Genomic DNA, 26,378 nt, shown 5'->3' on the forward strand with positions numbered 1-26,378 from the left:
TGCTGATGGTTTTTTCTTGGGGAGGGAAGGGTGAGGATGGGGTAGGTTTTAAAGAAGAGGAAGGAAAAGATGACAAAGGAAAGAAAGTTGGCACCTTCCCCTAAAGCGAAGTCTCTCTGTTCAGCACACACACCACTCACGTTCTCCCTATGGCTGAGTCAAGGATACAGATTCATGTGCTCAACTCAGTATCTTTAAATGAAGAATTAACTGAAAACTTCAATTTGAAGTGAGCAAGTACATGATAAGTTTATTCTGGGAAAGAAGCTAAAATATCTCTGACTTTACGTGGCTGTCTGAAAATCTTCCAGCAGAAAATTATTATTTTATTAATGAATTAAACGTACAAAATATAAAACTACATTTTATGCTAATTACTTACATTTAAATAGCAATGAAATTTATAAAATGAGAGAACTGTCTCTGTATTAAAACATTTTTGTTAAGACTACTAAATTAAGTATTTAAACATTTTTACTTAATGCAAAACAATAAATGTTCACTACTATGAATTTTGGTTGATGCAAAAAATATTATCAAACATTTAAAACTAGAAAATGTCTAAAACTTCAAGGTATAACAAATCAATCTTTTTCTTCATATAAAGTGTATCACAATATTCTGGAATTAAATGCTGGTTTGTAACAGAAAAATTATTTCTACAAAAATTTCAAGATCAAAACAGTGAAAAAGCTTTTGGGTGAGTTTTTTCCAGTTAAGCATCTAAACTGCCGATTTCAATAGAGTTAGAGCCCACAGAGGCTCACACAGCAGGAGGTGACGTGATATCTGCTGAGGATGGGGAGGACACGGCCCTGGGACATCCCAGGTCAGCAAGGCACAGCGGGGCAAAGGCCACTTGCCTGCCATCCCAGAGAGACGCAGAAACAAAACCCAACACCAGCACCGCCACGCAGCAGGGGGTTCACATCTGTTCTAAGACGGATCACTCTGTAAGAATTTGTGTTAATAAACCATAACAGGGGACTTGTGACTATAGCCGTAACAGAGATCCAGGATGCCCTTTATGTCCGGGTTTATTTGAGCTCCACGGGCGTTGAGTCAGGTGGAGGTGCTGCTGAACCTGCAATGTAAAACAAACAGTTGATGAGTAAAGATATTAAGATGGCCTGCTTTGTAAACTTAAAAATCTAACCTATTAATTGTATTTTATTTGCAAGCTAATTTTTTTAATGTGTACCATCTTTTTTTTTTTTTTTGATAGGTAAGAAGTGGGTTTATTTAGAGAGAAACAGGCTCCCCAGAGTGTGGGCCATCTCAGAAGGCTGAGAGGCCCATGTGTACCATTTTTAAAGTCTTTACTGAATTTGTTACAATATTGTTTCTGTTTTATGTTTTTTTTCCTTTTTGGCCAGGAGGAAGGTGGCATCTTAGCTTCCTGATCAGAGATCAAACTTGCAACCCCTGCACAGGAAGGGGAAGTTGACCACTGGACGGTCAGGGAAGTCCCTAACCTATTAATTTATTTTAAATAGAAGAAATCTCTCTGTACTGATTTACTAAAGTAGTAATCCTATTTACCGGATTATAACTGTAGTCTACATAAAATTCTAGTGTACTGCCCTATCCACAAGGACTAATCACATGTCAGAAACATCGGCTTCCAACTCGCAGGCAGCTGGTGGTCCCTGAGTCAGTCCCACATGTGCTGAGAAGACTCTGCTGACCAAAAAATGCTGAACACAGCGCCACTCATCTAAAGGCAGCTGTCTGGCAGTGTCAGAAACACCTACAGTGGCAGCAAAAATTGCAGTGAAAAACAATAATTCTGGTCTAGTTGAAGGAGAACACATTCAAGAAGCCTTGATATGGTCTAGGCTTGCACAGCTGGCAGCGGTGGAGGGCAGGTGGTACTTTCCATGGAAAGAAAAGGCGTGCTTTGGGTGGGCGACTGCTGTTTATCAAGTGAAAAGCCAGGATGGCCAGGAGAACCAGGACACCTTGGGCAGTGTGGCCGAGGTCAGCCGCAGCGCCCGGCAGATCAGAAGTCTTGGTGAGGGAGGATCGGCACCAGGTAAGGATGCTCAGCGACCCAGAAAATGTGCAGAAGCCAGTTGGCTCAACTGCATGGTGATTCTGCCAAGTTACAGGGCCTTTCCTGCCAACTCAGTCTTCCACTAATTTTGAACTGTGAAAAATTTCCTCTGAGGTTCAGAGGGTCTTGCTGCAAATTCAAACACATGGATATTATATAACACGTGCAATGATTTCTTTCCCAGTAGGAAGTATATATATAGGGAGAAGGCAATGGCAGCCCACTCCAGCACTCTTGCCTGGAAAAATCCCATGGATGGAGGAGCCTGGTGGGCTGCAGTCCATGGGGTCGCTAAGAGTCGGACACGACTGAGCGACTTCACTTTCACTTTTCACTTTCATGCAGTGGAGACGGAAATGGCACCCCACTCCAGTGTTCTAGCCTGGAGAATCCCAGGAATGGTGGAGCTTGGTGGACTGCCGTCTATGGGGTCGCACAGAGTCAGACACAACTGAAGCGACTCAGCAGCAGCAGCAGCAGGAAGTATATAACCTTAGGCTAATGTTCTTTAACCAGATAAGATATTTTGGTGGTGGTGAAGAAAATTCTATCTACTTAAGACCATGCAGAAAAACAATAATAAAACCCCTCGGAGACCCTCCATAGGTGGGCCTTGGTGCTTGCCACATCTCTATTGGGGTCCTCTCGTGGCCTTTCATTGTTTGTGCTCAGTTGCTAAGTCGTATCTTTTGCAACCCCATGGACTGTAGCCCTCCAGACTCCTCTGTCCATGGGATTCTCAGACAAGAATACTGGAGTGGGTTGCCAGTCCCTTCTCCAGGGGATCTTCCCGACCCAGAGGTTGAATCTGTGTCTCCAGACTGGCAGGCGGATTCTTTACTGCTGAGTCATCTTGGAAGCCCCTTTCACTTCTTTACCATTATTTAAACCCACATCTCTCACACGGTGCCTAATAAAATGTACGTCTCTAAAGTGAACTGAACTAGGCTTTATCTTGTGTGATCTGCATAAAAGACTAATCTTCTTGTAATAATGTAACTGGTCCTTCTTTTGCTGTCCCCAGACTGTGTTGCTAGAACTCGACTTTTTAAAGGGGTAGATGAAACCAGCTTTCGTAGTTAGGGCGCCAGCAGTTTGGAGAGGGATCTCACAGGCTTCTGAGATACATCAGCTTCAGGTTCAAGAACTATGTCCATCGACTGTTCCGTGTGTCTGAGACACGTTTTATATTTGGACGCAGGTCAGTTTCTCTAAAAATACTCACTCGGAGGAGAAGACTCTGGAATAAAGAACAAATACATTCATTTTTCAATTCAACGAAACAGGATAATTTTAAAAGAATTACTTTTAATAATTACTTAAAAATTAGTGAAAGGTTGTATGACTTAAGACGGCACCATGGTGACAGCGGAGGCAGGGTGTTATTAAGACAGTGGCTGGGACAGTGAGGCGCCCCCTGGATGGGAAGGTGCACAGAGATCACACTTACACATAACACATCACATAAAACACTCGAGATGCTTGAAGGGACATAACACAGCTCCTGCCTCCTTAATCGGAGAACTGAAGCCTCAGGGTGAAAAATACATCTACAGGTAAACGGTCAGTAATTCCTAGAGCTACATACTCTGGGAGATAGTGATGGACAGGCAAGCCTCGGCTACTGTAGTCCATGGAGTCGCAGAGTCGGACGTGACTTGGCGACTGAATAACAGAAACGAAACATAGGACTCGACAGACTTGAAGATGGATGCGGCCAAAACATAAGACCCACTGTCCCTGTGACTGCGATTGTTAAAAGCCAGATAGAGTCTCCGGATAGCAGACTTCAGGGAAAGGACTGGACTGTTGATGTTTAAAGCTTAATGACAACGTGTAGGGAGCACTGACAGTGGCGTGACTTCCATGTGAGCTGCTGGTGCTTTTCAGAAGCCAGGGCTTTTTCTGAAGCTGCCCCAGAGAAGACCAATCATTGCGTGGGTCAGGACCTTTTGGATCCAGGAGACTAAAATCGATATTATGCGTGTGGTACAACACAAGAAGCATCGGAATTTTCAACAACTAAGTCTTCACTTTCTCTTTTCACCTTCATGCATTGGAGAAGGCAATGGCAACCCACTCCAGTGTTCTTGCCTGGAGAATCCCAGGGACGGGGGAGCCTGGTGGGCTGCCGTCTATGGGGATGCACAGAGTCGGACACGACTGAAGCGACTTAGCAGCAGCAGCAGCAGCAAAGGAAAACGTAAAGCTACAGAAATAATGACTTTTGCTATTCATCCGAATAAAGAGGAAAAAAAAATATACATATTATCCTCATGTGTGCCTGTAACCTCAATACTTCTGTTTTTCATGTGGCTTTCGGATCACTCATTATGATACAGTTCCCTGGTGGCTCAGACAGTAAAGCGTCTGTCTACAACACGGGAGCCCTGGGTTTGATCCCTGGGTCAGGAAGATTCCCTGGAGAAGGAATGGCAAGCCACTCCACTACTCTTGCCTAGAAAATCCCATGGATGGAGGAGCTTGGTGCAGGCTGCTGTCCATGGGGTCTCAAAGAGTCAGGCACAACTGAGCGACTTCACTTCTTCTAATGAGACAAGGGCCCTTGGTGGCCGTGCTGCTCACCTGTGGCTTCCTTGGCGTCTCCGGGAGCCTCTGGGTCTGCGGGCGGCTCAGCGTCCGGTGGGGACGGAGATGAGACAGAGGACTGAGGGGTCTGCGGAGCCCTCTTGTCTGAGTCCGCTTGCTGCTGTAACCACTCATCCTTATATCCATTGCTAATCAGTTTGGAAAAGTTTGTAGGTGAACTGGGTCTTTGACCAGGTCTCAAAAAGAGAAAAATTAAGTACTTAAGTACAAAGGTGAATGAAAAACCAGGAGCAAACATATTCATGGTAAATTACATGTGTTGTTGTTCGTAAAGACATAACAGAGATGGTTCTCTTCTCTCCCTGCCTCTCTCCACCTCTTTCTCAATCTCTCCACTTTTAAACATAAAGTGACCAGCAAGCATGCCCTGGACGCTTATACTTAGCTCAGCTCACACTTAGTTCAGCTCCCAAAAGCCTTTCTTCAGAACAGCCAATGAGAAGAAGCCGAATTCCAGCATTCTCCAGAGGGCTTTCTCCTGAAAGCACTGCCCCGTCCCTGGGGGGTGATGAGTGACTCAGACTCTACCGCTTTGCAACAAGTTATTATTTTCTTAATGAGTTTTGCCCAGCGCACATTACTGATTATCTTCTGCTTCTTTGCACGGCTTTGCCTTCTCTCCATTTACCTCTGTGGCTGTCTTTACAGACCTTATCACAACCTACGTTCAGACAGGCAAGGAGATCGACATGGCCAAAGCAGCACGCTCAGGTGTCGAGCAGGGCGCCTACATCACCTGTTCCCGCTGAGCCTCGGGCTCGGGCTTGCGAACCACTCTGTCGTTACTAGGGGTCTTCCTAATGGCTCTGAATGGCTCTCCCTGTTTGTGTGTATAGACAGAGAGATAGACCTGGAAATACAGATATAGATAGATAACAGACAGATGGGGGTATGCGTGGGCAGAGAGGACAGAGAGATGGATAACAGACAGACGATAGATGATAGGGGGACAGACAGAAGGACGAATGGACAGACAGAGAGATGATGATAGAATTCTTTGCCCTCATAGTCTGAGTGCGGCGCTCCCATGACACTCGTCACGCCCACTGTGACTGATTGATTGCTCCCTTCCCCTCTGCCCACTAGCGGAGAAGCCATTTGAAGGATTAGTCAGACAATTAACGGCAGTAGTTCTGGCACTAAAATGGGGTTCTGGGAAAGTGAAGAGAAACAGAGGCATCAGGGGCCCTCTCTCCAGCCGGGCAACTACCCACACGTCAGGGCACCTGATGGATGGGAACACAGAGTCCGGGGCTCAGTTGGCATGGACCCCGGGGGCCCGGACCCAGGGACAGAAGGCGGCAGGACTGAGCAGCGCACACATATTAGGCCGAGTGGTCCCAGGTTGACAGGGTGAGCCTGGGTGAGGGGGTTCCTGAGAGGGGAAGGCAGCACTCGGGCTGATGGAGGAGAGAACTCAGCCCGCACTCACAGGCACATGAGACGACAAGGGGACAGAGGGGGCCACAGGGGCCAGGGGTGTCAGGAGGGAAGGGGAGATGGGAGAAGAGGCCAGGGGGCAGGCCAGGCCGCGTGAGGTGTGCAACTGCAGGGACGCCCCCGATGCCTGCTGCTGGGAGGTGAATAGCCTTAGGCAGCATCCATCTCTGATGTGGGAGGGTGGCTGTCACCTGGACCAAAGGCCAAAACCACACCGAATCCAGACTGCGCTGCCCAGCCCATGCACTTACATGGGTGGAAAGGACAGTTTGCTTCCTGCAGGCTCTCTGTGGCCAAGAGGGGTCCCCACTTTGCTTGGATACTTGGACTTGATGGCTGGCAGCCTCACCTGTGGAGAAGGGAATGGCAAACCACTTCAGTATTCTTGCCTTGAGAACCCCATGAACAGTATGAAAAGGCAAAAAGATAGGACACTGAAAGATGAATTCCCCAGGTTGGTAGATGCCCAGCATGCTATTGGAGATCAGTGGAGAAATAACTCCCGAAAGAGTGAAGAGACAGAGGTGGATGAAACTGGAGCCTATTATATAGAGTGAAGTAACTCAGAAAGAAAAACACCAATACAGTATACTAATGCATATATATGGAATTTAGAAAGATGGTAACGATAACCCTGTATGCGAGACAGCAAAAGGGTCACAGATGTACTGAACAGTCTTTTGGACTCTGTGGGAGAGGGCGAGGGCAGGATGACATGGGAGAATGGCACTGAAACATGTAAAATATCATATGTGAAACGAATTGCCAGTCCAGGTTTGATGCATGAGACAGGGTGCTCGGGGCTGAAACACTGGGATGACCCAGAGGGATGGGATGGGGAGGGAGGTGGGGGGGACAGGGTTCAGGATGGGGAACACATGTACACCCATGGCAGATTCAAGTCAATGTATGGCAAAACCAATACAATATTGTAAAGTTAAATAAATAAATAAATAAAACTTAAGAAAAAAAGAAGGAAGAGATGGAGCCAAAGCAAAAACAACGCCCAGCTGAGGATGTGACTGGTGAATTAGAAGTGGCCACATAAGAGATGGCAAGAGTGAACACTGATATTTTAGAATCAGTGAACTAAAATGGACTGGAATGGGCAAACTTAATTCAGATGACCATTATATCTACTACTGTGGGCAGGAATCCCTTAGAAGAAATGGAGTAGCCATCATAGTCAACAAAGAGTCCAAAATGCAGTACTTGGGTGCAATCTCAAAAATGACAGAATGATCTCTGTTTGTTTCCAAGGCAAACCAATATCACAGTAACCCAAGTCTATGCCCCAACCAGTAATGATGAAGAAGCTGAAGTTGAACGGTTCTAAGGAGACCTACAAGACATTCTAGAACTAACACCCCCAAACCCCCCCAAAAATGTCCTTTTCATCATAAGGGGACTGAAATGCAAAAGTAGGAAGTCAAGAGATACCTGGAGTAACAGGCAAATTTGGACTTGGAGTACAAAATGAAGCAGGGCAAAGGCTAACAGAGTTTTGCCTAGAGAATGCACTGGTCATAGCAAACACCCTCTTCCAATAACACAGGACACAACTCTACACATGGACGTCACCAGATGGTCAACACCAAAATCAGATTGATTATATTCTTTGTAGCCGAAGATGGAGAAGCTCTATACAGTCTACAAAAACAAGACTGGGAGCTGACTGTGGCTCAGATCATGAACTCCTTATTGCCAAATTCAGGCTTAAATTGAAGAAAGCAGGGAAAACCACTAGACCACTCAGGTATGACCTAAATCAAATCCTTCATGATTATACAGTGGAAGTGACAAATAGGCTCAAGGGATTAGATCTGATAGAATGCCTGATGAATTATGGACAGGTTTGTGGCATTGTACAGGAGGAAGGGATCAAGACCATCCCCAAGAAAAAGAAATGGAAAAGGGCAAAAAGGTTGTCTGAGGAGGCCTTACAAATAGCTGAGAAAGGAAGAGAAGCTAAAGGCAAAGGAGAAAAGAAAAGATATACCTATTTGAATGCAGAGTTCCAAAGTAGGAAAGGAAAGAAAAGAAAGCCTTCCTCAGTGATCCATGCCAAAAAAAAAAGAAAAGAAAAAAAAAATAGAGGAAAACAATAGAATGGGAAAGACTAGAGATCTTTTCCAGAAAATTCGAGATACCAAGAGAACATTTCATGCAAAGACGGGCTCAGTAAAGGACCTAAGTATGGACCTAACAAAAGAAGAAGATATTAAGAAGAGGTGGCAAGAATACACAGAAGAACTATACAAAAAAGATCTTCACAACCCAGATAATCACAATGGTACGATCACTCATCTAAAGCCACACATCCTGGAATGCAAAGTCAAGTGGGCCTTAGAAAGCATCACTACAAACAAAGCTAGTGGAAGTGATGGAATTCTAGTTGAGCTATTTCAAATCCTAAAAGATGATGCTGTGAAAGTGGTGCACTCAATATGCCAGCAAATCTGAAAAACTCAGCAGTGGCCACAGGACTGGAAAAGGCCAGTTTTCATTCCAATCCCAAAGAAAGGCAATGTCAAAGAATGTTCAAACTACCACATGATTGCACTCATTTCACACGCTAGTAATGTTCAAAATTATCCAAGCCAGGCTTCAACAGTACATGAACTGTGAACTTCCAGATGTTTGAGCTGGATTTAGAAAAAGCATAGGAACCAGAGATCAAATTGCCAACATCTGTTAAATCACAGAAAAAGCAAAGAAGCAAAAAAAAAGAAAAAGCTTGGAAAGAGATGGGAATACCAGACCACCTGACCTGCCTCCTGAGAAACCTGAATGCAGGTCAAGAAGCAACAGTTGGAACCAAACATGGAACAGACTAGTTCCAAATTGGGAAAGGAGTACATCAATGTTGTATACTGTCACCCTGCTTATTTAGCTTATATGCAGAGTACATCATGTGAAATGCTGGGCTGGATGAAGCACAAGCTGGGATCAAGACTGCCGGGAGAAATATCAATAACCTGAGATACACAGATGACACTACCCTTCTGGCAAAAAGTGAAGAGAAACAAAAGAGCCTCTTGATGAAAGTGAAAGAGGAGTGAAAAAGCTGACTTTAACTCAACATTCAGAAAACCAAGGTCATGGGATCTAGTCCCATCACTCCATGGCAAATAGATGGAGAAACAATGGAAATAGTGAGAGACTTTATTTTCTTGGGCTCCAAAATCACTGCAGATGGTGACTGCAGACATGAAATTAAAAGACGTTTGCTCCTCAGAAGAAAAGCTATGACCAATCTAGACAGCATATTTAAAAGCAGAGACACTACTTTGTCAACAAAGGCCCGCCTAGTCAAAGGCATCATTTTTCCAGTAGTCATGTATGGATGTGAGAGTTGGACTATAAAGAAAGCTGAGTGCCAAAGAACGATGTTTTTGAACTGTGGTGTTGGAGAAGTCTCTTGAGAGTCCCTTGGACTGCAAGGAGATCCAACCAGTCAGTCCTAAAGGAAATCAGTCCTGAATATTCATTGGAAGGACTGATGCTAAAGCTGAAAATCCAATACTTTGGCCACCTGATGCAAAGAACTGACTCATTTGGAAAGACCCTGATGCTGGGAAAGATTGAAGGCAGGAGGAGAAGAGGATGACAGAGGACGAGATGGTTGGATGACATCATCGATGGACATGAGTTTGAGCAAGCTCCAGGAGTTGGTGATGGACAGGGAAGCCTGAGGTGCTGCAGTCCATGGGGTCACAAAGAGTCGGACATGACAGCAAATGAACTGAACTGAGCTGAGCCTCACCTGTGCAGAGAAACACAGGACAGAATGGGCTTGCTCCCCACACTTTCTCAGCCCCTGCATGACTCTGTCCATGGTTTGGGGGCAATGCAGCAACCTGTGCACCAACCCTGTTTACCATCTATCTGAAGGCTCTGGGTATTGCTGGGAGGTGTTGCCAGGAACATGCGTGTTCCTGACAGCAGCTCATTCAGTGATCGTGCAAACGCCAAGACCCAGGTTCAGGGCTGGGGTGTCTTGGGGGCAAACAGCCACCTAAATATAGGTAGCTGACCGTGCACATGGGGCTCAATTTTCTGAGCCCCAAAATAAACTTCCAAGGTTTCTCCTCCAACTAGACAGTGGGAAGTGGGCCTCAAGGCTCACTTGGGGTGTGTGTGTGTGTGTGTGTGTGTGTGTGTGTGTGTGTGTGTGTGTTTGAGTGTGAGTGTGAGGGTGGCAAGGCTGGCTCATTGCCGGGACATGGATGCTAGTTTTAACATGAACATCACCAGCTCACCCACAGATCCCCACGTCCCGGGAGCCATGCCAGCCGTGACCAATGGCCTCTGAACTGAGACACCACCATAAAGCCACCAACCAGGGATGGCCTTCCACGCTCCCTTGACACAGAAATGCCTTGAAAGTGTGTCACACTGGAGCCAGCACTCCTTCAAGGTCAAATACACCTGCGGGGTTTGTGCAGCGGCGAAGCACTGTCTCCTCTTCCCTTCCTGCCCACACAGAGTATTCTGGGGAACTTTACCTTAAACCCTCAAACAGAAAGTGCTCGTTCAGAAACTGGATAATGTCCTTCCTATCTGGGCAGATAGGAAGTGGTGTCCAACTTTCCCCATGTCAGCTCCTAAAACAAAAGGCAGTCTCACCTCACAGGTTTGATGTTCATAAGGAGAAAAGAAAGCTAATTTATTTGGCCTCTGATCTTTGTATTTTCCAATACTTCGGCTATCTGATGCGAAGAGCCAACTCATTGGAAAAGACTCTGATGCTGGGAAAGTTTGAAGGCAGGAGGAGGGGACGACAGAGGATCAGATGGTTGGATGGCATCACCGACTCAATGGACATGAGTGTGAGCAAGCTCTGGGAGATGGTGATGGACAGGGAAGGTTAGCGTGCTGCAGTCCATGGGGCTGCAAAGAGTGGGACATGACTGAGCGACTGAACAACTGGCCTTTGAAAAAATCAAACGTAAAAGGCAGATTCCGGGGTCACGAGACACACACAGCTGAAAAGCAATGCCATGCTATCTATCTAGGGCACCTTTTTTTTCTCCTTTTCAAGCTCCTCGGCCTCTCTTTGCCAAACCGTCTTCATGTCAAAGTCAAAGGGGCCCATTCTGGACTCAAAGTTGCCAGTGGCCTGATCAGGGTTAAACTCTTCATAAACCATGTAGTCAGGTATGGACACAGCAGGGACCCTGCAGAAACAGAGGGAAGGGCCCCGGCCCAGCTGCTTAAGGCCACCTCCGGATTCCCCCTCCCCCATTCCCCGACTCCAGCACCCGGTACTGACCTCCTCCAGGCCCCGCCCACCCCCAGCCCCACTCCCACCCCCACCGCTCATTTTCTCGGCTCCTCATTCAGCGAGGATAAACTTCCAACTCTCAGCTGGGGGAAAGGAGGAAGGGGAGGGGAAGAGTTGAGAGGGGAAGGAAAGGGAGGAAAAAGACAGCAGCGGAGGGGGGAAGCCTCCGGGATGCAGGGCCCAGGAGAAGCTGGGCAGTCTGCAGAGCGCCAGGAGGGGTGGGAGAGAAAAGGGCTGCAGGGGGCTGCAGGCGGAGCGGCTGGAGCGAAGTCAGAGGCTGGGGGTGCTGGGCTGGGCGGTGGCTGCAACGCGGGGGTCAGGACACTCACTGTCTCTGGTCTGCCGTCGGCGGCTTGCTGTGGTGGATGTACCAGTCTGGCAAGGAGTAGGCCACCGGGGAGCCCTTCGTGGTCCCGGGGGCAAAGTGCTTCAACAGATCTCGAAGGCAAAAAGACGCAGCGGTGAGCATCACCACCCCCATCCGAGCCTGAGCATCACCAGCCAGCAGGTCGCTGCTGACAAGGGAACTGGGCTTCCTCCTGGGCTTCTCTGGGGTCGGGGGTGGGGGCCGGGGCGGACGTCGGGGTGTCCCTGGTTCTCACCTGCCAGTGCTGCCTGGTGCCAGAGAACACCCCCACCCTCTGCCCCCCACCCCTCCTCCCATCCAAGCGTCCCTGGAGGCGGTGGGGGGTGTCGTTGCTCCAGGCCAACGACTGTGGAGACAAAACTCATCATGGGGCCCGGGGGCCTGGGCCGGGGGGCGGCTTGCTGTCTCCTCTCTCAGCCCAGGAGGGTCCGTTCTCCGTCCCTACTCCTTCACACCCGGGGCATTTCTGGGGTAAGCTCCAGGTTTCTGGTGGGAAGCGGGCACCAGCCCCTCTAAATCATGAGAGTAGGGCTCCTGTTAACCCGCGTCCCCTTCAGAGCCAGGCAGAGAGGCACAGACTCCAGCTCCCGGGCCACCCACTGGCTGCCGGGTCTTCGTCCCCTTCCCCCAGGCCCGAGGCGGTTCACAGGGGGCGCTGAGGCAGGGGGTCGACAGGCCCCAGCTGGGAGGGACTGGTTCGCCTGCTAAGCAGGTTTTGCCTGCTAAGCGGGGCAGTGGCCAATACTATTACTACTAGTATTAGACATTTGAAACTTTTTTACTTTTCGAATTTTCCATTTTTTAAATATTTCAAATGTAGACAAAAGTTCCCTCAAATGGTCTGAATTCCGCTATACCCTTCACCCAGATTCCCCAAACACCATGCTTCCTTTCCAATGTGCTTGTTCTTTCTCTCTCTCCCCCATTAGTATTGTCACTGTCTGTTGCTCTTTGGGGGACCACGTGGGGTGTTTCCAGTGACAGTTATGACATAATCACAGTGCAGTGATCAAAATCAGGAAGTCAGTGTGATGCAATCCTTTTATCCAGTTACAGGTATTATTCAGATTTTGCCAGCTGCCCCACTGATGTTCTTTTAGCCCGAGGCTCAGAGTGAGGAGGGGACCCTGCTTCTGCGCTTCACATGCAATGAGTCACACAGTCTGTGCCAGGCTTTGTAGCATCACAGCCCAGATACCACCATCTGCCACATAGCCCACCTTCTCCGTGACAACCTTCACGGAAGGCACAGCGGCCAGAAAGAGAAAGGTCAGCGTTTCTCAGGGTCGCTCTCCCCAAAGGCCCGGCAGAAGGTGTTCCAGACGTGACTCCTAACCTGAGCAGCAACTTGAGTTAGCACAACTGAGCAAGACTTTCTCAGTGAAATCATGGATAAAGGTCGGATGTTCAACGTCACCACTGACACTCATCCCAGCCTCTGTCATGCAGAAGATATTAATATACCCCTGAGGGATGAGGAGACAGAGCAACAGAAAACAAAGATGCTTCACGGGCAAGTGCAGAAGGGGCAACCCCTTCTTACCCCCTAGAAGGGTGACTGCAGTGCAGACCGCGACTCTGCAGTTACACAGTGAGGCTGGCGTGGGAGTCACCCCAGGGTGTTGCTCAGGAGAAATCCAGAGAAAATCCCAATCTGCTGAATGCACAGTCTATTCAGTCTTTCCCATAAATGGCAGCACATCCCTGAAGAGTCTGCACCCTGGGCTGTATCAGGCAACCTTGGACGTCCTATGACGTTGAGCAAAATTCCTACACTTGACAGTAACATGTCCAGATCACAGATGGCATCTGGACGTCCAGATGACAAGGTCACACCACCTGCCCACCCCCCCACACACACATAAAAGCACTCACCAGGGCGGCCACCTTGCTTGGCCAGCTTCACGTACTCCGAGTCCGTCTCCTTCACCCAGTACCTCCGCAGCCCGAGCGTGTGCCCGCTGGGGGCTTCCCTCGGGTCACTGAGGCCGGGAATCTGTGATGCTGGTGGGGCATCCACAGCTTTCTCTGACTGCTTCACAGGAAGGTGGTAATACCAGTCTAGGGAAGAGGAGGCCCAGGGTCGGGATGTTACTCATGGAGCCCAGGCTGGTTTGGTCCCCTGCCCAGGAGACATCAAGGAGGGTGTCTCACCCTCCCCAGGACACCAGCAAAGGAAAAACTGCCCTCTTCTGAACACCTGTTACCTGACGCATCTCCCTGTGGTCATGTAGTCGGCAGATCCTAAAGGCCACCAGCAGCAGCCACAGTGCCCACCAGGAGAACACCCTTGGGGGGGCCGGCTGCCCTCTGCACCCAGCTGCCCCGCTGTCCCAAAGCAGTGAGACCAGAGCCCTTCCCTGGGGGTCTTAGCCTCCCAGTGAGATTTCCAAATTCCCTAATTGTCTATCTCTCTTCTCCTTCAATCCTCCCTGAATTGGGACTTGACTGCATTTCTGGATATGTTGGGGAGTACACATTCCTGATGGAGCAAGAAATGGCAACCCTCTCCAGTATTCTTGCCTGTAAATCCCATGGACCCAGATGGGCTATACAGGCTATGGGGTCGCAAAGAGTCAGACACGACTGAGCATGCATCATATACCCACACATTCCTGAAGGATCCAAAATCACTTAAAACATGGGCAAGTCTCTGGACTATGTGGCCAAAAGCTGGCCAAGATTTGATCAACTTAGACTCTTAAAACACTGAGATTTCATGAAAAAAAAAACTCTCACCAGAGTGGGCATAGAGGGATCTATTTCAACATAATAAAAAGCTACTATGACAAACCCACAGCCAGCATAATACTCAACGGTAAAAAGCTGAAAGCCTCCCCACTAAACTCTGGAACAAGACAGTGATGCCCATTCTTACCACTTCTACTCAACATAGTACTGGAATCCTAGGCAGAGCAGTCAAAAAAGAAAAATAAATCAAAAGTATTCAAATTGGTCAGAAAGAGGCTAAATTGTTATATACAGGTGACATGATACTATATATAGAAAACCCTAAAGACTCCACACAGAAACTACTAAAAATGATAAATGAATTAAACCACATAGCAGGATACAAGATTAACATACAGAAGTCTGTTGCATTTCTTTATACTAATAATGAAATATCATAAAGGAAAAGTTAAAAAAAATCCCTTTAAAATAGCATCAAAAATAAATAAATAAAATACTTAGGAATAAACCTGATCAAGGAGACAAAAGACACATATGCTGCTGATTGTAAGGGAAATTGAAGATGATTTAAAGAAATGGAAAGATATCCCATGCTCTTGCTGCTGCTGCTAAGGTGCTAAGTCACTTCAGTTGTGTCCGACTCTGTGTGACCCCCATAGACGGCAGCCCACCAGGCTCCCCCATCCCTGGGATTCTCCAGGCAAAAACACTGGAGTGGGTTGCCATTTCCTTCTCCAATGTATGACAGTGAAAAGTGAAAGTGAAGTCGCTCAGTCGTGCCCGACTCTTAGCGACCGCATGGACTACAGCCTACCAGGCTCCTCCATCCATGGGATTTTCCAGGCAAGGGTACTGGAGTGGGGTGCCATTGCCTTCTCCACCCATGCTCTTAGGTTGGAAGAATTAATACTGTTAAAAAGACCATACTACCCAAAGCAATTTACAGCTGTAACTTGATCCCTGTCAAATTACCCATGACATTTTTCAGAGAACTAGAACAAATAATCCTAAAATTTATATGGAATATTTAAAGATCCAGAATTTTCAACCTATCTTGAGGAAAAAGAAAAAGCTGGAGACCTAATTCTCCCAGACTTCCAACAATACTACAAACCTATAGTAATCAAAACAGTGTGGTATTGGCATAAAAACAGACAAACCAATCAAAGGGCTAGAATAAAGAGCCCCGAAATAAACCCACACACCTGTGGTCAACTAACCTTTGATGAAGGAGGCAAGACTATACAATGGGGAAAAGACAGTCTCTTCAGCAAGGGTATTGGGAAAGCTGGTCAGTCACGTTTAAATCAATGAAGCTAGAACACACTTGCTTACCACACACAAAAGTAAACTCAGAACGGCTGAGAGAAAAATATGACATGACACCATAAAGCTCCTAGAAGACAGCAAGCCAAAACATTCTCTGACATAAATCATAACAATGTTTTCTTAGGTCAGTTTCCAAAGGCAATAGAAATAAAAACAAAGAGAAGCAAAGGGGACTAATCAAACTTACAAGCTTTTGCACAGCAAAGGAAACCTGAGCAAAGTGAAAAGACGAAGTATGGACTGGGACAAAATACTTGCAAACTGTGTGATGGACAAAGGTTTATGTCCAAAACACACAAACAGCTCATATAATGCAGTAACAGCAGCATAAAAACCCCCCAAACAGCCCAATCAAAACTGGTCAGAAAAGCCAGATAGACAAGTCTCCAAAGGAGACATACAGATGGCCAACAGGCACGTGGAAATACGCTCAACATCACCAATCTCGCTAAGCCATATCCGACTCTACCCCCATGGACTGCAGCAGGCCATACTCCCCTGTCCTCCTTCACTGTCTCCCAGAGGTTGCTCAAGTTCACGTTCATTGAATTGGTGATGCCATCCAACCACCTCATCCTCTGTCACACCCTTCTCCTCCTGCCTTCAATCTTTCCCAGCATCAGCGTCTTTTCCAATGAATCAGCTCTTTGAATCAAGTAGCCAAAGTACTGAAGCTTTAGCTTCAGCACCAGTCCTCCCAATGAATATTCAGGGTTGATTTCATTTAGGACTGACTGCTTTGATCTCCTTGCTGTCCAGGGGATTCTCAAGAGTCTCCTCCAGCACCACAGTTTGAAAGCAACAATTCTTTGGTGCTCAGCCTTCTTTATGGTCCAACTCTCACATCTGTACATGACTCCTGGAAACACCATAGCTTTGACTATTTTGGCCTTTGTCAGCAAAGTAATGTCTCTGCTTTTGAATATGCTGTCTACATCTGTCATAGCTTTCTTTCCAAGGATCAAGTGTCTTTGAATTTCATGGCTGCAGTCACCATCTGCAGTGATTTTGGAGACCAAGAAAATAAAACCTGTCACTACTTACACTTTTTCTCCTTCTATTTGCCATGGAGTGATGGGACTGGATTCCATGATTTTAGTTTGTTGAATGTTGAGTTTTAAGCCAGCTTTTTCACCTTCATCAAGAGGCTCTTTAGTTCCTCTTCACTTTCTGCCATTACAGTGGTATTATCTGAGGTTACTGATATTTCTCCCGGCAATCTTGATTCCAGCTTGTGCTTCATCCAGCCTAGCATTTACCATGATGTACTCTGCATATAAATCAAATAAGCAGAGTGACAATATACAGCCTGACATACTTCTTTCTCAACTTTGAACCAGTCTGCTGTTCCATGTCCAGTTCTGACTGTTGCTTCTTGACCTGCATACAGGTTTCTCAGGAGGCAAGTCAGATGGTCCGGTATTCCCATCTCTTTAAGAATTTTCCACAGTTTGTTGTGATCCACACAGTCAAAGCCGTTAGCATCATCAATGAAACAGAAGTAGATGTTTTTTTGAATTCTCTTGCTTTTTCTATGATCCAACGAAGCATCTGATCTCTGATCTTTTGCCTTTTCTAAATCCAGCTTGTACATCTGGAAGTTCTCAGTTCATATTTTCAGCATAACCTTTCTAGCGGGTAAAATGAGCACAACTGCACTCCAGTTTGAGCATTCTTTGGCATTGCCTTTCTTTGGGATTGGAATGATAATTGACCTTTTCCAGTTTTGTGGCCACTGCTGAGTTTTCCAAATGTGCTGGCATATTGAGTGCACCAGACAGATGCACATCAAAACTACAATGAGGTCATTGTAGTTTTGTAGAATGGTCATCATCAAAAAGTCTACAAACAAAAAATGCTGTGGGTGGGGAGGAAAGGGAACCCTCCTACACTACTGGCAGGAATGTAAATTGGCGCAGCCATTATGGAGAATACTACGGTGCTTTCTTATGAAACTAAAATAGAACTTCCATACAGTCCTACAATCCCAGTCTTGGGTGTATATCTAGAAAAGAAGAAAACTCTAATTCAAAAAGATACATGCACCCCAGTGTTCAGAGCAGCACTATTTACAATAGTCAGGATATGAAGACAAGCTAAATGTCCATCAACAGATGAATGGATAAAGAAGACGTGGTGCATATAATGGAATACTACGGAGCCATAAGAAGAATGAACTAATGCCATTGCGGCAACAGGGATGGACCCAGAGATGATCACACTAGGTGAAGTAATCAGACAGAGACAGACAAATATCATGTATCGCTTATAAATGGAATCTTAAAAAATGACACAAATAAACTTGATTACAAAACGGAAATAGACTCACAGACATAGAAAACAGACTTAATGCTCACCAAAGGGGAAAGGAGAGGGGAGGCATAAATTAGAAGGTTGTGATTCACATGTACACACTGCTATATATAAAACAGATAATCAATAAGGACCCACTGTATAGCACAGGGAATTGTACTCAGTATCTTTTAATAACCTAGAATGGGAAGGATTTGAAAAAGAATGTATACATATATGTGTAACTGAATAACTTTGCTGCACGTTGAAACCAGCACAAACCACACTGCAAATCAGCCATACACTTCAATGAAAACACACGCACCGAGACAGAACTCACAGCTTTAGCGAACATGTTTGCTAATTTGACAGGAGCGGGACCGAGTGCCACCTCAGGAAGGCTGGATGGCGAACAACCTGACCTGACACCCACCCCCCGGGGGGCATCCTGGCAGGCGCATCCTCTCCACACAAGCCCCTCAGCTTTCCTTTTGCTCGAGGCAGGAAGCAGGACATCCTGAGAGGTCAGACAGGAAAGGGGAGAAGCACCCTGAAGGGTTGCTGAACAGAGAGGCAGGGGCTTTGCCCTGGGCAACCTCACACTGCGGGAACCCTCTCAGGCTGCAGACTGGTTGGGGGCTGAGTGTGGCTCCCGTGGAAACATCCAGTTGGATCCCACAAAACTGACGTGCGGTGAGTACAGATATAGGGTGTGTCCAGTGGTTAACAATCCGTCTGCCAATGCAGGGGATGTGAGTTGGATCCCTGGCCTGGAAAGATCCCTTGTGCAATCTTGGAGCAACTAAGACCATGCGCCACACTACCAAGGCCACGTGCTGCGACTCCTGAAGCCTGTGTGTCCTGGAGCCTGCGCTCTGCCAGCAAGAGAAGCCACGCAGGGAGATGCCTGCTCGCCACAACTGGGGAAGGTCCGTGCAAGCAGAGAAGAGACAGTGCAGCCAAAATAAACAAATACATTTTAAACAGTGTATGAGATTTCTAGGATCTGAGATCTGATAAAGATGGGGTGGGAGGGCAAAGGGGGATAAGAGAAGGCCAGCTTACTCTCTCACCTCCCTCCCCATTGATCTGTTGACCCCTACCTCCCCCAGAGAGTGGTCACGGGTGGTGAGCGGAACGGGCCTTGGCAGAGCCCTGAGGCCCCTCAGTGGGCACCTAGGACAGAACCTTGCAGGTGGCTTTTTTTTTTTTTTTTTTAGAACCTTGCAGGTGGCTTTGGTGACCACCTGTGAGGGTCCCCGCCAGGAGCAAGAGGTGTTGGCAGAAGCCCAGGGACCTGCAATAATAATCCCACAAAGAGAAGACACTCAGGCTGTTGGTGTTCCGTTGACACTTTGCATCTGAAACTGATGAACCCACGTGTCCAAATATAAGAACAGACATCACAGCTGACTGAGAGCTAGGGGAACAAAATCTAGGAGGGATGTGAAATTTAAAAGATGTCTCTAGAATTTAAGAGCTTACTGGAACCAGCTGTCCAAAATGCATGGCAGTCAGGGTCTAACACAGGACCAGCTCCTGGGAGGCGCAATGGGTGATTTCCTGTGTCCACTTGGCTAGGCCACAGTTCCCAGGCTGAGGTCTCCTGAGAAGGAAGAAATTCTGCCCCCAGATGGCCTTCCAACCCAGGACTGTAGCATCAGCTCCTTCTCGGCCTGCTCCACAACTGTGTGAGCCAGTTCCTTAAAATAAATCGATGTCTCAGTCAATCTCTCTTTCTCTTTCTACACACACACACACACACAGAGGCACAAATGTTGTTGGGCTCTGGAGAATTCTGAGTGATACAGCAGGATCACAGGAAAACAGGCTGAATAGATGGCTTTACACAAGCACACACGGATCCCAGGAACAAGAAGTCGCCTTCCTCCACAGCTAAAAGTTAGCCACGCAATTTCTACTTAGAACTAAAGGTGAGTCCACTGTGTAAAACATGAATGTTCATGAAAAAAATCTTTAAAACATCTAAACAACAGTAATGAGATGGACTCTATAGTGAAAACACAATAGAGAAAAGAGAAAGAGGCGGGTGGGGGGGGGGGAACCCCGACGGGAAAGCTTTCACGAAGTTTGCCTGAGCTCACAGAGTTAGTTTTAGAACCAGGAGGAAGGGCTTAGGAGCATCATATCTGATCATCTTCAGCTCAAATACTTTCTTTCAGAGGGAAAGCATTCAGTTCTTGCTTTATTTTTCCTCTCTGTGTTTTGATTACTAATTAATCCATAGAGAACAGAGTAGTTTCTACATCTCATTACTGGAAGCTTCGGGCAGGAACTGAGCTCTAATTTGGTTGGCCGTTTATGATGGTGTGCCCTGCAGAGAGTCAGCACATGAGTGACTGTGAACCAACCATCTCACACACGCACACACACGCGCACACACACATACACACATGGTTGAAGGAGTGAAGGAGTGAGAATTGTCTTGTCCTCAACCGTGATTAGTACTTGTCTGGCACCAGATCACTCACAACTGGGTAGATTTCTTTACCGGCTCCCCTGTCTCCTCCTGGCTTCCTTTATCTACAAGGAGCCCGGCTCAGAGATGACCGTAGGGTGACTCAGTCCTGCAGTTCTCTGGTCTTTGAGCCATGAGAGGCAACCCAAAGGCAGGGTCCTGGCAACCAGCCTCAGCCTTGGAGAATAGGGCAGCTTTTTGAAACTCTAAGCCTCAGGTTTCTCAGCTGCAAACCAGAGCTAACAACCCCTCAGCAGGTTGTCCTGAAGTTCAATGTTAGTGTGACAGTGTTTAGCACACAGAGGGAGGCTACACAGTAGGGCACTGAGACACCAGAAAACCAGGCTGAGAGCCTACAGTGGAGACTGGGACCCAGGCCTCCTGTGCCCCTTCCCCTCCATTCCAGCACAGCCACAGCCTCATCAACAGAGGTCACAGCAGAGCTCTGGGCAGGAAGCACGGGGAGACTGTGAAGGCCACACTCAGTCCCGCTGCCTGCAGTCCACTTGCCAACCCCTACCCTGCCTCTTCCAACAGAGCTTCGGGACCCTCTTCTCCATCCTCCTACTCCAGCCCTTCATGAGATGCGGAAGAATAACAACAAAGTTAAAATCAGACCACAGCAGCTAGGTCTTCTTTCCCTTCTTCCAACTTCACAATGAGAAGCCCACTGCAGTGCCAACCTCCACAGGAGGCCTACTTCCTGTGTTCATGAGCTTAAAGCAGAAGACACAGTTACCCTGGTTGGAGTCTAAATCAGGAGCAAGAGATAGGTGATCAATGAAATACACAAGGATGCAGCTGAAAATGAAAGTGTCCAAGTCAACACAGGGTTACTGTTACAGAGAAATTTTCAGAGATGCTATTGCTCCAAGAACTGAGTAGCTCTAACAGCCGCGGGTAGCCTGGCTTTCTTTTGTTGAAAATAGCGAAACAAACGAAAAAACCCCAGAAGTCAAGTTCCCCTCCACCCCTAGATCCCCACCTTACTTTTAAGCCTTACTTCCACCCTGGGGCACAGGGGCGGTGTGTAGCTTTCTTTGATGGTACCCCGTGTTAGTCCTGTCCCCTCCCCACCGCCTTCTCCACACACGCATGCAGGACACAGGTGAGCCTGTCCAGCAGCAGAGCAAAGGCGGATCCTCTCCTCGGGTCACTCACCGCAGGGAGCGTAGCGGCTCGCGGCCCCGTGCAGCTCCTTGCTGGTACTCCTCATGCCCTGAGACACGCTGGGCCAGGTGTTCACGGGTGAGCCAGGAACCGTTGCCGGGGCTGAGCTGCAGAGGCTGGGTCCGCACCCCTACTCGGTCCGTCCTCCTCCACCTGACAGGTATGCAGGAGTCTCACCATTCAGGTAGTGCGCGCACGCCCAGGCAAGGCATCAGCAGGGGCGCGTCCAGCCAGGGTATATGCATCAGGGGCACACACGCAGAGTAGCCGGCAGGAGACAGCAGGTTCCGAAGTCCCGCCCCTGCCCGGTGCTCCTCCATTTCAGGAGACAGGGGTCCCTCCCGGTCCCGACCCCACTGGCCGTCTGACCCCGCTCACCTGCCGACCTGGGGTCTGGGTGGGTGCCACCTGCAAAGTCCGAGACCAGTCTGTTCTCGCTGGCGGCTGAGACCAATCCCAAACTCCAGGAGAGGCGCGGAACTACAGTAACCCGCGTCGCCAGGGCAACGGCCGGCCTGGGCCAACCGGCGGCCGCGGAAGGAGCACAGGCAGCCAATCGGCGCAGTGTGAGGGCAGGCCAATCGGGTCAGGGGCGTGGCTTGGGTGCCTACAGTCAACTGCCCCGGGCTTGGGCGTTGTCTAGGTGGTGGCGCCGGCGTGGCAGCGCGGCTGCTGGGGCGTGCCAACCTCAGAGTTCTCCTGGTGAGACCTCCGCCCTCCTGACGTCCTGGAAAACTCAACAGCGGTTTTCTTGTCCATCTCGGGTTTATTTAATACATTGTTGAAAAGAGGACGAGTAAGTACCTGGGAAAACTCAAAAGACAGCCATTTCTGCCAGTTGTGTATTAGTAGTAAAATTACTAGGCACACGTCTTTCCTCATACGTTATTTTTTCAATATTTCTGGTTTGGAAACTTGGTTTGTAGTTCTCCTGTGATTCCACCAGCCCAGGCAGCAGTTGGAGCTAAGGTTGCTGCTAAGTCGCTTCAGTCGTGTCCGACTCTGTGCGAACCCATAGACAGCACTAGGCTCTGCCGTCCCTGGGATTCTCCAGGCAAGAGCGCTGGAGTGGGTTGCCATTGCCTTCTCCAATGCATGAAAGTGAAAAGTGAAAGTGAAGTCGCTCAGTCGTGTCCGACCCTCAGCGACCCCATGGACTGCAGCCTATCAGCCTCCTCCATCCATGGGATTTTCCAGGCAAGAGTACTGGAGTGGGGTGCCATTGCCCTCTCCAGCTAAGGTTGTCTTTTGCTAAAATAGAAAAATCACGATGTCTTAACGGTGGTCATTTGGCAACTTTAAACAAGGCTCTGCTTTTGCTACTACACAAGTTAAGCATTAGAAATCTAGCAGAAGAGAGGTGATGTAACCATTTGATAGGGAGAAGCGAATTCTTGTGATGGGAATTTACTCTCACTGTGGGTTATCCAGCTCTCATATAATATTTTCAGGATCCTCAGCTGACCCAGTTTTGAAAGTAAGCAAGACGTCACTTTTCAATGTCAAATGTTTGTCCCATTGCAGGTTGACATGTAGACTCTCACTAAGTATAACAGGGTTTCCTGTTGCATAAATCAGGGCATTGTTTACCCAGGGAATTGCGCTCCAAGAGAAGGTGATTTTTTAAAACAGTGTATCCTACTGATTGAAGCCTCAGCTTGGTTAACAGAAGAGAAGGAAACTTCCTCAAGTTGACAGCCCTCTTTACTAGTTGAAATCATGATTTGAGTTATAATGAAGAGTGATCATTCCTCAGGATAAAGTTCTGACTTTTGGAATGTGACTGAAATCACAAGTATTTGCAGATGCCAAATCAAATAAGAACGCAAGTGAGCTGCTACACAAATGAAACCATGGCACAAGAAAAATCTATTATGAAGATTTCTCAGTGTTTATTTCCTATACCTTAACACATATGATCTTTCTTTCATACAATGGCCCAGAGTTTTTAGAAGGATCCAGCCTTTTCTCATATACAATCTCACTTCATGTACACATTTAGTCAGCAGTTTATGGAAAAAAAATAAATTATTCAGTTATGTGTAGATGTTTGTTTAAAGTGTATCTGTGTTTTATATGTGGATAAATTCTTAGAGATTTATATCTTACAAAGATATTGTAAATGATTATAAACTGTTTATGAGTTTGGGGGAAGAGGAAAACATGTATTTGAGTATAAATTCCGATTTTTTTACAGCCCTTGGACCCTTCCTTCTTGCCTGCTCTTGGTTTGCTCATGTTGTTGACTGAAGCTAATATTTCTAAACTCCTGAGACACATCTTCAGGCTCAAGCCCATCCTTGTTTCATCTTCCAACCCAATAGATAAATTCCTTTCCCTAAACATCACACTCAGGAGACTCAATCTTCCATAATGCGCAGCATATTCCTTAGACTAGGGTTTCATACAATGGGGGGATTTCCAAATTTGGTGTTTTCTGTTTGATGATAATCTAATCCTTTCAAGACAAATGCTTCCTTTTCGACACATTTATTTCAGTATTAGGTAGTAGTTTGGGTTTTCAGTCCATTTGAAAAATAAGATTATCATCTGTGGAAACAAGATTATCACCTGTGGCTGGCTCAGAATGAGAAAGGATTTCTTTGTGTCCTTATCAGCATCTCCCCTCCATTGTGTGTTAAAGTGATAATGATCTTTCTCTTTGGTAGAAAAACTTCACATTTTACAATAAATTTAAACAGATTACCTTTCTTAAGACGTAACAGTAAAATGTTTTGGAAAAGTGACAGAGTAAAAACAAAATATACGAAAGTAACAGAACAATTTAAATCATTTTAATTTAAATTCCTATAATGCAACAATTTATATATAATGCTAAGGTAATTGTATTAGTTTTGAAGAAATACAAAATAAATACTTTGTATCTGAAAAATAGTAAGACCATTTATCATGTATGATTTATTATTGATAAAGCTAAGTTGTTACAGGCTATCAGAAACCAATGTTTTTTTAATTTGTTTGGCCATGCCCTTGGCTTTCAGGAGGAGCTCCCTGACCAGGGGTCGAGCCCACAGCCCCTGCAGTGGAAGTGCAGCCTTAATCACTGGAACGTTAGGGATGTCCTGGACATCTGTCTCCGTGTGCTGCCTGCATTCACTGCCAGCCCTGCTGTATGTGACAACTCCCAGTTTTTTCTGCCAGTCACAATGGGTTTGATCACTGGTGGGAGAACTAAGGTCACAAGTGGAGCAACTGAGCCTACATGCTGCAGCTGCTGACCTGTAGACCTGCACAGTGTGATGAAGGTCCTGCATGCTGTGACCAAGGCCAGCCAAACAGATAAAGAAATAAACATCTTAAAAATAAATAATTGCAAATAGGTTGGGGTCTTCTGCCAAATAAAAGCTTTGGGGTTGTGGTCTCAGTTCAGTTCAGTCGCTCAGTCGTGTCCGACTCTTTGCAACCCCATGAATCGCACCATGCCAGGCCTCCCTGTCCATCACCAACTCCTGGAGTTCACCCAAACTCATGTCCATCGAGTCGGTGATACCATCCAGCCGTCTCATCCTCTGTCGTCCCCTTCTCCTCCTGCCCCCAATCTCTCCCAGCATCAGAGTCTTTTCCAATGAGTCAACTCTGTGCATGAGGTGGCCAAAGTATTGGAGTTTCAGCTTCAACATCAGTCCTTCCAGTGAACACCCAGGACTGATCTCCTTTAGAATGGACTGGTTGGATCTCCTTGCAGTCCAAGGGACTCTCAAGAGTCTTCTCCAACACCACAGTTCAAAAGCATCAATTCTTCAGCACTCAGCTTTCTTCACAGTCCAACTCTCACATCCATACATGACCATGGGAAAAACCATAGCCTTGACTAGACAGACCTTTGTTGACAAGTAATGTCTCTGCTTTTGAATATACTCTCTAGGTTGGTCATAACTTTCCTTCCAAGGTCTCAAGTACCTCCTGTTTCCAAACTTATAATGGCAGTAGATGAAATGCAAATAGAAAATAATTTACAACACTGGAAGTCATGCTGCTGCTGCTAAGTCACTTCTGTTGTGTCTGACTCTGTGTGACCCCGTGGACTGCAGATACCCAGGTTCCTCCATCCATGGGATTTTCCAGGCAAGAGTACTGGAGTGGGTTGCCATTGCATGGGATCCCAATAAACACAGAGGATCAGAGAGAAACAAGAGTGAAAATAGGAAACTCCACTCAAAATAAAGTCTGCCGTGCACAACCCTAAGTCACTGTGGAAACAAGCCAAGGAAAGATGGTGACTCATCAGAAAATGAGTAATCTCCAGACAGATTTTATTTTTAATTCTGTTGCTTGAAAAGGGCTTTTAAAATAAGTACATACTTAAAGAAATAAGTATACACTTAAAGACATAAATGAGGGCTTCCCTGGAGGTTCAGTGGTTGGGAGACCACCTACCAACACAGGGGACATGGGTTTGACCCCTGGTCTGGGAGTATCCCACATGCAGCGAAGCAACTAAGCTTGTGCACCACAAATGCTGATCCTGAGTGCCACAGCTGCTGGGGTCCATGGGCCTTGGAGCCCATGCTGTACAGCAGGAGAAGCCACTACAATGAGAGGCCCACACGCTGCCCCTGGAGAGCGGCCACCCCCCACCCTGACTCCCGGCAATGAGAGAAAGCCCACACACAGCAATGAAGACCCAGCACTGCCA

General features: G+C 47.1%; 1 protein-coding gene and 1 long non-coding RNA gene across 4 annotated transcripts; one reads left to right on the forward strand and one right to left on the reverse strand.

The window, feature by feature from the left end:
- Positions 1-223: 223 nt before the first annotated feature.
- C4H7orf57 (chromosome 4 C7orf57 homolog) lies at positions 224-22,179 on the reverse strand. Of its 3 annotated transcripts, none has more exons than XM_060414934.1 (9): positions 22,108-22,179; positions 21,713-21,874; positions 13,636-13,821; positions 11,723-11,831; positions 11,130-11,286; positions 6,358-6,455; positions 4,643-4,842; positions 3,282-3,296; positions 224-1,084 (listed from the first exon to the last, which is right to left on the reverse strand). In XM_060414934.1, the coding sequence occupies exons 2-9, from the start codon at positions 21,765-21,767 to the stop codon at positions 1,038-1,040; spliced, it is 867 nt and encodes a 288-aa protein (XP_060270917.1). In that variant the 5' UTR covers positions 21,768-21,874; positions 22,108-22,179; the 3' UTR covers positions 224-1,037. The 3 variants fall into 3 exon arrangements, with proteins under 3 accessions (XP_060270917.1, XP_004007747.2, XP_060270916.1); XM_004007698.4 differs by having other exon boundaries at positions 22,100-22,179; XM_060414933.1 differs by having other exon boundaries at positions 21,713-22,179.
- A 179-nt stretch (positions 22,180-22,358) lies between these two features.
- Positions 22,359-25,052, forward strand: LOC121819381 (uncharacterized). Its single transcript, XR_006059586.2, has 2 exons — positions 22,359-22,517; positions 24,724-25,052. It is a non-coding gene; the product is annotated as an uncharacterized LOC121819381 (long non-coding RNA).
- Positions 25,053-26,378: the final 1,326 nt, after the last annotated feature.

Source organism: Ovis aries, chromosome 4 (genome assembly GCF_016772045.2).
Source record: "Ovis aries strain OAR_USU_Benz2616 breed Rambouillet chromosome 4, ARS-UI_Ramb_v3.0, whole genome shotgun sequence".
Lineage (NCBI taxonomy): Eukaryota > Metazoa > Chordata > Mammalia > Artiodactyla > Bovidae > Ovis > Ovis aries.

Excerpts from the sequence above, each read along its gene's own strand:
- C4H7orf57 (XM_060414934.1), bottom strand. The coding sequence starts at position 21,767 with ATGAGGAGTACCAGCAAGGAGCTGCACGGGGCCGCGAGCCGCTACGCT. Across the intron at positions 11,287-11,722 it reads CCGACGGCAGACCAGAGACA|GGTCCCTGCTGTGTCCATAC; the intron begins GTGAGTGTCCTG and ends CTGTTTCTGCAG. Across the intron at positions 6,456-11,129 it reads TTGAAAAGGAGAAAAAAAAG|GTGAGGCTGCCAGCCATCAA; the intron begins GTGCCCTAGATA and ends CCTTCTCCACAG.